We start from the raw sequence: 9,791 nt of genomic DNA, 5'->3' as shown, positions 1-9,791 counted from the left end.
TTTCATTCTGGCCAGGCCTGAGAGCAGAGAGGAGGAAAGTAAGAAATGAATTATTTCTTTAAAAACAGGACATGAGCAATCTTAAAATTTAATTTTCAGAAGATGCAAAATCCTTCTGTTTCTCCCATGAGTTGACCGGGGTAGCGCATACATTCCCCCAGCTCTAGAAGATATAACTAAGGCAGGACATCTGGCAAGGCCTACAAGGTGCTGATTTAATATACTGCAAAGGGATTACAACCATGGCGTCGCCATCACATAATTACGATTTCATTTTGTGTTGAGAGCTTTCCGGGTCAGCTCTCTTAGCAGGTTTCCCATATATAATACTGTATTGTTGGCCATAGTCACCCTGCTGTGCACGGGACCCCCAGAGCCCACTCATCTTAGAGCTGGAAGTTTGCTTCCTTTGGCCAACACCTCCTATTTCCCTCGCCCGCCCCTGGTAATGAGCATTCTACCCCCTGCTTCTGCGGGGTCTCCCTTATTAGATTCTGCATATAAATGAAACCATACGGTGTTTCTCTTCCTCTGACTTACCTCCTTTAGGATAATGTCCTCAAGGTCCATCGCTGTTGTCTACAATGGCAGGATTCCCTTCCTTTTTGTGGCTGATATTCCACTCTATGTGTGTGTGCACGTGCACGTGCGTGTGTGTGCCTGTGTGTGTGCACATGCGTGTGTGCATGTGTGCATCTGTGTGTGCATGTGTGCGTGCATGTCTGTATGTGTGCGTCTGTGTGTCTGTGTGTGCACGCGTGCATGTGTGTCTGTGTGCACACGTGCATGCGTGCCTGTGTGCGCACACGTGGGTGTCTCTGTGTCTGTGCACGCATGCGTGTGTGTGTGCGCGCGCGCACGCACACATCTTTATCGGTTCATCCATCCATGGACACTTACGTTGTTTCCACGTCTTGGGGATTGTGAGTAACATGGCAATGACCGTCGGGGGGCAGGTGTGTCCGGAGACAGTAATTGCGTTTTCTTTGGAGATATGCCCACGAGCATTAACAGATTCCAGTGACAAGCGGCTAGTAGGGACGTGGAAAGCTGCAAGTGTTGCGGTCGGCTGTCCCCTAATTAGCCTTGATTCAGTTTTGGAGCTGATGACCTGGGACGTCATCGGTTTGGTGAGCACAATGTTGGTAAACGAGGGCTCACTTTTCAGCTATTCACAGCCCCACACACCCACCCTGCTTCCCGCTCGGGGCAGCCGCGTCTCAGGGGAAGCCGACTTCTGGGGCTGACTTATGTTAACTTGTATCTAACTATTCTCAAGAGGTGAACCTAGAAATGGCAGAACCGATGCACATTTTTAACAGACAGCTGGTTTATTTAAAAGCCCCACTTCTACCCCAAATCACCACATTTTGTGATCATGCAAATCCTAAATTTACTCTTTCTGTAACTGAGCTATTGGAATACAGACCACACCCCTCATAAAAGGCATCGTTTCTTCTATTTTCATAGATTAAAGGAAACAAGGCTTAAAGAGTCCAACGACCAGCCCGTAATGAAAAAGCTGCCCGGCCACTGAGCGGGGACGCAGTGCAGGACGCGTGGACCCCGCACACCTTATTGTCCTAGGCCCGGGTGCGGTCATCAGCCGACAGCCACAGGTGGGAACAGGGGAGGTCGTGTGCGGGTCACGGGTCCTTCCCAGGGCAGCAAGCCGTGAAAAGGAAGCGTGACCCCCAACATGGGCGTTATCAGGGGAGCTCCCAATTCCCAGCCGGAAGTGCAGCCAGGGATGCTGGCAGAGGGCGGTGGAAGGGCGTGTGCGGACAGCTCAGAGGTGCAGACACGGGAAGGAGGACTGAGCGGCGCACAGACGAGTGAACGGTGCCATCGGGCACCACAGTAAACACGGACATACTGAATACAGAATGGCACGGGGCCCAGGAGTCCCGTGCAGCAGTGACAGACAAGGCCGAAGTGTGTGACGACGAGCGGAGCAAGGACCACGAAATGGCACAGGCACTCTTGGAGCCACGGGAAAGTCCATGGCTACCAACCCCCGGGGAGCATTCACCTGGTCTCCACGTGTCCCCGCAGACGGCTTGTGAGCCGCAGGGACACGCGGCCACTGTGAGGTCCCTGCAGCCTCTGATCCCGGGACAGAAACACACTGCTGTGACGGGCAGACACTCCACGCGCCTCTGCACGGGCCACCGTGGGGGCCACCACAGCCGCGTGACCGTCAACGTATGTGTCAGCCAGATGGGCCTGCAGGAGGCCGGCACCCGTGAGGACAGAGGAGCATGTGATTCGGGGGACCGAGTGGAAAACCCCATCATCCAATCCGCTGGGGCCCGAGTGGAGCAAAAGTGAGCGGGAAGGTGGACTCACCCTGCTTGAGCTGAGACAGACTTCCTCTGTCCTCGGACACCAGGACTCCCGCCTCTCGGGCTTTCGGACTCGGGCTGACGGCCACCCCCGTCTTCTGGGCCTCCACCTGCAGACGCGGTCGGTGGGATTTCCCGGCGTCTGTGACCCCGTGAGCCCTTCCTGTAACAGATCTGCTCATCCTGATCCGTCTATGGGCTATCATCTATCTATCCATCATCTATCTACCTATCTATATGTCTATCATCTATCTATATATCTCCATATCTATATATATATCATCTATCCACCTATCGTCTATCTATCATCCATCTATCTCCATATCTATCTATCTATCCATTGTCTACCTATAATCTATCTATCGGCTGTCATCTATCTCCTAATGGTTTTGTGTCCCTGGAGAACCTTAACTAATGCAAATAGTAATGCAACCAGGGATGCATAGCTTGAATTTAATCATCAGTAAACATCAGCAAACCCCAATTAAGAAAGACTCTACAGGGGCGCCTGGGTGGCTCAGTCGGTTAAGCTTCCGACTTCAGCTCAGGTCATGATCTCACAGTTCATGGGTTCGAGCCCCATGTCGGGCTCTGTGCTGACAGCTCAGAGCCTGGAGCCTGCTTCGGATTCTGTGTCTCCCTCTCTGTCTGCCCCTTCTCCACTCATGCTCTGTCTCTGTCTCACAAAAATAAATAAATGTTAAAAACAGTTAAAAAAAAAAAAAAAGAAATACTCTATAAAATAACTGGCCTGTGTCCTTCAAAACTAACAACATAAAGAAAAGGAAGGGTGGGGAGCTGTCCCAGGTTTGAGAAAAGTCAAGAGACGTGGCCAGTAAATGCATTACAGGATCCTAACCTGGGTTCTGGATTCAAGGGAACCTCTAGAGCTTATGACTGGGATAACTGGCCAGGTCAGAATGTGGATTTTGCATTACAGTTCTGTATCAAAGGTAAATTCCTTCTACTTGATAACTGTACGGTAGTAACATAAGAGGATACCTTCGTCTTCATTCGAAGGAGACATAGACACAGTGTTAAGGGAGAGAGACCAATGATGTGTGTGACGTGTGCCGTGTGCTCTCATGTGGTTCTGAAAACAGTGCTATTTTGGCTCAGCGAATCAGCGCCTCAGCCGGGCAGCCTTGTGCTTCTCACGGCTGTCACGGGAGCATGCGATTCAAGGGAGCAAGTAGGGCTCCCAGGGCCCGATGGCGTCCCCTAACCGAGCCGTGAGCGTTCCTCACCCCCGTCCCCTGATCCTAGCCCAGCGCAGTCTCGACAAGAGCGGTGTGGATTCCAGAAAGGAACTAAAGGCAGACAACCGCTCTTTGGAGGCAGAGCCCAATCATTTCTAGACAGTTAATGGATGACACCGATACCTTCCCCAGGTACTTAATCCCTTCTGTCTCCCAGGGAGTAACTGGTAATCGTATTGGGATCACCTATACTGTGCTGCAGAGATACAGCAGGTGGGATGTGTGATAAAAAATACGAGATGACCCCAGCCCCAGTCCTTGGATTCTGGTCCCACGGTCCAGGACGAGGAACCAGGTGTCCCTGGAGAAACGGCCGAGTCTAGGGCTGGGCCAGGGTAGATGCAAGGTGAGCCCGCGGTGTCCGCGAGAGCCAGGTCAGGAGGGGCTCAAAACAGCAAATGGCAAAGGACCTGGGGGCCAAGCCTAAGGAGCCCATGGGGGCCAAAGTGGAACAGTCTGGGCAAGGAGAGCAGTCGCTTCATAATGGATCGAACCCAGAGTAGGAAGGAAGTCCCTTGACTCCATGCCAGTATACATGAGTGGCTGAAGAAAGAAAGAAAAGGCAGAGAAGAGACTCGTGTTTCTTACAGAAGAACCCCAAATACCGTATGCAGACCCTCTCCCTCCAAGAGGAGGGCTCCCAGCCTGCAGACCCCTCCCTTGAGGGCGGAAGGGCCCTCGGCACTCGGATGCAGGAACAGACCAGGAGAGGGGGAGTCGGTCACGCTGCGGGGAGAAACCACCGACACCCCTCGTCACGTGAGGAAGGTTAGCGCCACCCTGATGTGTGGGTGCGGGCCGCCCGCCAGGTCTTCCCAAAGCCCCCACCCCCCACCCCGGGCCCATCAGGAGGGGCCGTCAGACAGACCCAAACCAGACGGCATCCTCAAAACCATCGCGCTCTGGAGAAACAAGGGGAGACGAAGTGTCGGGGACCAGACCGGGGAGAAGTGGCAGCCGGGTGCCAGTGGCGTCTGGAGAGGGCGCGGGTGCGACCAGCGAGGGGATCCAGAAGTTGGCTGCAGCGGACAGCCAGCCTACCAAGGTCGGGCTCCTGAGCTCCCGCAAAGGTACGGTGGAAGCCACGTGTGGGGCGGGGAACCCTGCACTGTCTTCGCAACGATTGTGTGAGCCTCAGGTTGTTCAAACAGAACAAGCTCGTGTTTAAGATAGTGTAAGCCAGGGGGCGCCTGGGGGGCTCAGCCACCTGAGCGTCCGATTTCAGCTCAGGTCATGATCTCACGGTTCATGGGTTCGAGCCCCGTGTCGGGCTCTGTGCCGACCGCTAGGAGCCTGGAGCCGGCTTCGGAGTGTCTCCCTCTCTCTGCCCCTCCACCACTCATGCTCTGTCTCTATCTCAAAAATAAATGAACATTTAAAAAACTTAAAAAACGTAAAATATCATAAGCCAAACTGGAGACAGCGAAGAGGTCGGTGGCTGCCAGGGGTTGTGGGAGGAGGGAGGACGAACAGGTAGAGCACAGAGAGGTTTGGGGCAGTGAGACTACGCCGTTACACTATAATGACGGACACATGTCATTATACATTTGTCCAGACCCTCAGAATGTACGACACCAAGAGGGACCCTGATGTAGACTGTGGACTCTGGGCGATGACGACATCATCAGTTCTAACAAACGCACCGTCTGGTGGGGGTGCTGGTGGAAGGGGAGGTTGTGCGTGCCGGGGGGGGGGGGTGGGGGGCAGGGGTACCCAGGAAATCTCTGCACCTTTGTCTCAAGTTTGCTGTGAACCTAAAACTGCTCTAAAAATATAAAGTCCACCAAAAGAAGTGACAGGGCTTTAAGAAATTCACAAGCGTTTCATTCTTTCCCACGAACTACGACTGCTAAACAAAAATGACTATTGAAACTAGAAAATAAGCCAGTTCCGCTTAACCCAATAAAGGCCAAATAACAGGAAAGTCTGTCTGTGCCCACCCTTGCCAAGATGTCTGGGAAATACGCTCCACACTACTGTACTAATAGAGGCAGCTGGAGTTCACCCGCCCGACACAGAAGGGAAAAATACTTGTGGAAATTCTGGAGGGTACTCACTCTACCTGCTATAAACCCCCTCAACCACCTGGCGATACCAGAGACGTATTTAAATGGCAGAGTTTCTTTTATGACCTTGGGAAAATATAACACAATCTCATGGAGTCTGGATTGGCCTTAACGACAGACAGAGAAAATAATCTGAACCACCAAAGCTTTTTCTGATAAACGTCATGTGTCTACTACAAAACTAAAATATGGAGGTAGGATTTCTGCGCCCAAGGGATTTCAGCCTCTTCCCAAAAGAAGGAAGAAAAAGTTCAAAGGAAGGCTGGGTCCATCCGCGCATTTTAACTTCACCGAGAGACGGACGGTCGGCCAAATTTCTGGTGTTCCCCAGGCCACTGCTCCGCTCCTTTCTAACCGCTGCCTCCTTTCTTGGGAAGCCCCTGATTAATCAGCACGCTGAAAAGGAACACAGCCACCTGCACATTTTGTGGCCCTCTACAGAGGTGTTCAGGCCCACGCGGTGATAACCACGTAACAGTGCCTGTAGACGAAGTGCCCCTTCTTAGGACGCCCTCCTGGCCACCACCCCTGGAGGGGGCCCAGCATGGCTGGGCTCTTCCCGCCGCCCCGGCTCTCCGGATCACAGGCCCACGCGTTCGTGCTCCTGGCCACGCCACCACACGTACTTAGGCCCAAAAAGGGAGCAGGTGGAGTCAGGTACGGCTTCATACAGGAGAACCACGAGTTGTCTTTTAAAGTTTTATTCGTTTACGGCAACAAAAACCAGAGTGTACCCGGTAACACGTGCATTTAAGGCTCTACAACCAGGATTTCCGAGCGGCTGGATCTTGTCTACACCACAGACTACAACCACCAGGAGGCCTGGGGCTTTGCACCCCGTGCCAGCATCGATGGAAACCAGAGCGGCCACCTTGCAACCCGCCCTCTGCGGGAACCCGCAGACCTAGCTCTGTCAGCCTAGTGCAAAACCTTAGCTTTTCCCCTTAGGTGAACATAAAATGCCAAGAATCAAATGCCAGAATTAAAAGCATAACGCGTGACGGCCTATCGGCACACGTGGCATCCCCCAGGGCTGTGGTCACTCACTGGAACGGGTGCGCAGCACTCAGCGGCCTGCCCCCCTCCGGCGGCCACCCCCCTATTCCGTCATGGAGGCAGACGCCGGGATGAGCTTCGGCTTCGCCTCCTGGGGTGGTGCCACGTCGGGGATCTTCTCCCCGTACTTGTACACGCTGACGGTGACGTCGATCTTCTCACCTCCGTACTTGTTCTTCACGTTGATGCTGTACTTGCCCGAATCCTCGGAGGTCACGCCCTTGATGGTCATGCTCACGTACTTGGCCTGCTCCACCTTGACCGAGAAGTGCTCGCTGAGCTCGATGTCCTTGTCGTTCTTGAACCACACCACTTCAGGGTCAGGGTTTCCAAACACGGTGCAGGTCAGGTTCAAGGTCTTCGGGAGGGAGGCGTGGGCGGAGAAGGGAGGGTTAGAGACAGAGAAGTCATGCCAGCCTTCCAAAGGGGCCCGGCTCCCTGTGACACTCACTGAAGCGTTTACCTATCCCCCACGTTCATTTGGCCAACACGCTCTTTCTATGTGTAAGCACCACGCTAGACACGCGGGATCTGAACACAGCACACGCGAGTGAGTTCACCGTTCCGTGAGGCAGCTCATGAGAAAAATCAGTGATAGTTTTCCCTCTTTATTCTCAGTTTTAATCCACGGCCTGACAAGATTCATGCATTTAGAGGTAATGAAACTACATTTTACAGTAGACATATTTAGCCTGTTTCTAAATTTCCTTTCTATTCCAACCAATGGATCCATTTTACCAACATCTTCTCTGGATTTCCTCTGGCAAATCCAGAGAAGGTGTCTTCTAACCAGTAATCAGCCGCAGCAAATGCACTGACAACGTGTGCTCAGCCCATGAGCAGCTAACAGCACCAGCACAGCCTCGTTGTGAGGCCCACGGTTCCTCCGTCTCAGGAACTCGCTAGAATTTCTTTAGCTGCTCAAGAAAAGGCCTATAAATTTTAGTGTTTGGGCCTAATAAAATTCTCTCGTGTCTCTGTCCCCTCGACACTGACTTAGGACGGCTGCAGACAGAGAGAGGTTCCAATCAGATATCGGCAACTCCACTGACAGGCAACAAACACAAACTCCAGAAAGTGGTTTCCGTTATAAATTCCAGAAGGACCTCGAAAACCGGAGTGCTTTTTTACCTTCCTGCCGGGCCAAGGGTGGCGGAGGGTGTGGGTGTGTCCCACCTTCTCGGTGGGCAGTTACCACCTGGAAGGACCAGGACCCCGCAGAGGCCCAGGGCCGGGAGCCACACCTGCCACACACCGGCTGTGTGACACCTGCGTCGGGCTCCGTGTCCCTGTGGGCCTGTGGTTTCGGAATATTAAACTCTGCCGTCCCCTGAGAACGTGAGGGTGACCAGGGGCAGCCTGAGACCGCCATCGGGGTGGGTGGGGAGCTCCCCGTGGTCCGGGCTCTGGGCAGCAACCCCGTCCCCGGGCTCCCCCTACACTGGGCCGCATGAGTCCCACTGTCCTTCTTACCTTGCCCTCCATTATGGTCACCACGTCAGGTAAGCCACCGATCACCTTGCCACGATCTGCAACATGAAGGCCACTGGGTTGAGTAAACCGTCCCCGGGGACGTTTCTAGGAGCAGGCCCCGTGCCGCGCAGCAGTGGATACAACACGACACGGGAGGGGCCCCCACCACTAGCAGGGGGACGACGGACGGGCGGACCCGCTGGTCCCGTGAGGGACGGAACTGAAGATGAAGAGTTCCCCGAGGGCCACACAGGGAACCAGACACGTGGTCCCTGGAAGGCAGAGGGGTCCCCTGCGTCTAGACAGCAGGACTCTCCCAGGGCAGTGGACTGTCCACTGTGTCATGTTTCCACTGTTTTCTGGGTTACGACGCTTGACATCCTAGAAACCTTCCTGCCTGGGAGACAGCGCCTCCCCCGGCAGCCAGTTCTCAGAGACGACAAAGGTCCCAGCCTGGGACAGGCCACCAGCCCATCTGGAGCCAGCCCACCTGTACCCACCCCTGCACCCTGGAGGTGACCCCACCCCTGCCCCCGGAAGGCGACATCCCTCCACCCCACCTCCCCCACCCACCCCTGCCCCTGGGACATGACCCACCTCCACCCTGTGTGCCCCCCGACTCACCCCTGCACTGCGATGTGACCCCCCCCCACCCTGTGTCCCCCACCCACCCCTGCTCCCAGGAGCTGACCCCCCTCCACCCCACCTCCCCCACCCACCCCTGCACCAGGAGGCGACCCCTCTCCACTCTGCATCCCCCACCCACCCCTGCACCAGGAGGTGACCCTCCTCCACCCTGCGTCCCCCACCCACCCCTGCACCGGGTTGTGACCCCCCTCCACCCTGCGTCCCATACCCACCCCTGCACCCTGGAGGTGACCCCACCCTTGCCCCCGGAAGGCGACATCCCTCCACCCCACCTCCCCCACCCACCCCTGCCCCCAGGACGTGCCCCCCCACCCACCCCTGCACCGGGATGTGATCCCCCCCACCCTGTGTCCCCCACCCACCCCTGCTCCCAGGAGCTGACCCCCCTCCACCCCACCTCCCCCACCCAGCCCTGCACCTGGAGGCAAACGCCCTCTATATTGCATCCCCCACCCACCCCTGCACCAGGAGGCAACCCCCCTCCACCCCACCTCCCCCACCCACCCCTGCACCAGGAGGCGACCCCTCTCCACCCTGCATCCCCCACCCACCCCTGCACCAGGTGACGACCCTCCTCCACCCTGCATCCCCCACCCACCCCTGCACTGGGTTGTGACCCCCCTCCACCCTGTGTCCCACACCCACCCCTGCCCCCCAGGAAGCGACCCCCCTCCACCCTGGGTCCTCCACCCACCCCTGCCCCCCAGGAGGCGACATCCCTCCACCCCACCTCCCCCACCTCCCCCTGCACTGGGAGGTGACCCCCCTCCACCCTGCATCCCCCACCCACCCCTGCCCCCTGGGAGGCGACCCCCCTCCACCCTGGGTCCTCCACCCACCCCTGAACCCCGGAGGCAAGGTGACACCCCTTCACCCCTGCCCACAGGAGGTGACACCCCTTCACCCCACCTCCTCCACCTGCCCCTGCATCCAGAAGCCCTATT

General features: G+C 55.9%; 1 protein-coding gene across 2 annotated transcripts in view; it reads right to left on the bottom strand.

The window, feature by feature from the left end:
- Positions 1-6,355: 6,355 nt before the first annotated feature.
- MYOM2 (myomesin 2) overlaps positions 6,356-9,791 on the bottom strand; it is a 73,800-nt gene continuing 70,364 nt past the window's right edge. For both annotated transcript variants that reach the window (XM_015065685.3, XM_053216222.1), the window contains exons 36-37: positions 8,200-8,255; positions 6,356-7,084 (exon numbers count right to left, since the gene is read on the bottom strand). In XM_015065685.3, the coding sequence (XP_014921171.3) occupies positions 6,770-7,084; positions 8,200-8,255 (371 nt within the window). In that variant the 3' untranslated portion in view covers positions 6,356-6,769. The remainder of the gene's footprint in view (positions 7,085-8,199; positions 8,256-9,791) is intronic.

The sequence above is a fragment of the Acinonyx jubatus genome, chromosome B1 (assembly GCF_027475565.1).
Source record: "Acinonyx jubatus isolate Ajub_Pintada_27869175 chromosome B1, VMU_Ajub_asm_v1.0, whole genome shotgun sequence".
Classification (NCBI taxonomy): Eukaryota; Metazoa; Chordata; class Mammalia; order Carnivora; family Felidae; genus Acinonyx; species Acinonyx jubatus.
Note: the sequence above shows the minus strand (reverse complement) of the source record. Positions and strands in the feature narration are given on the sequence as shown.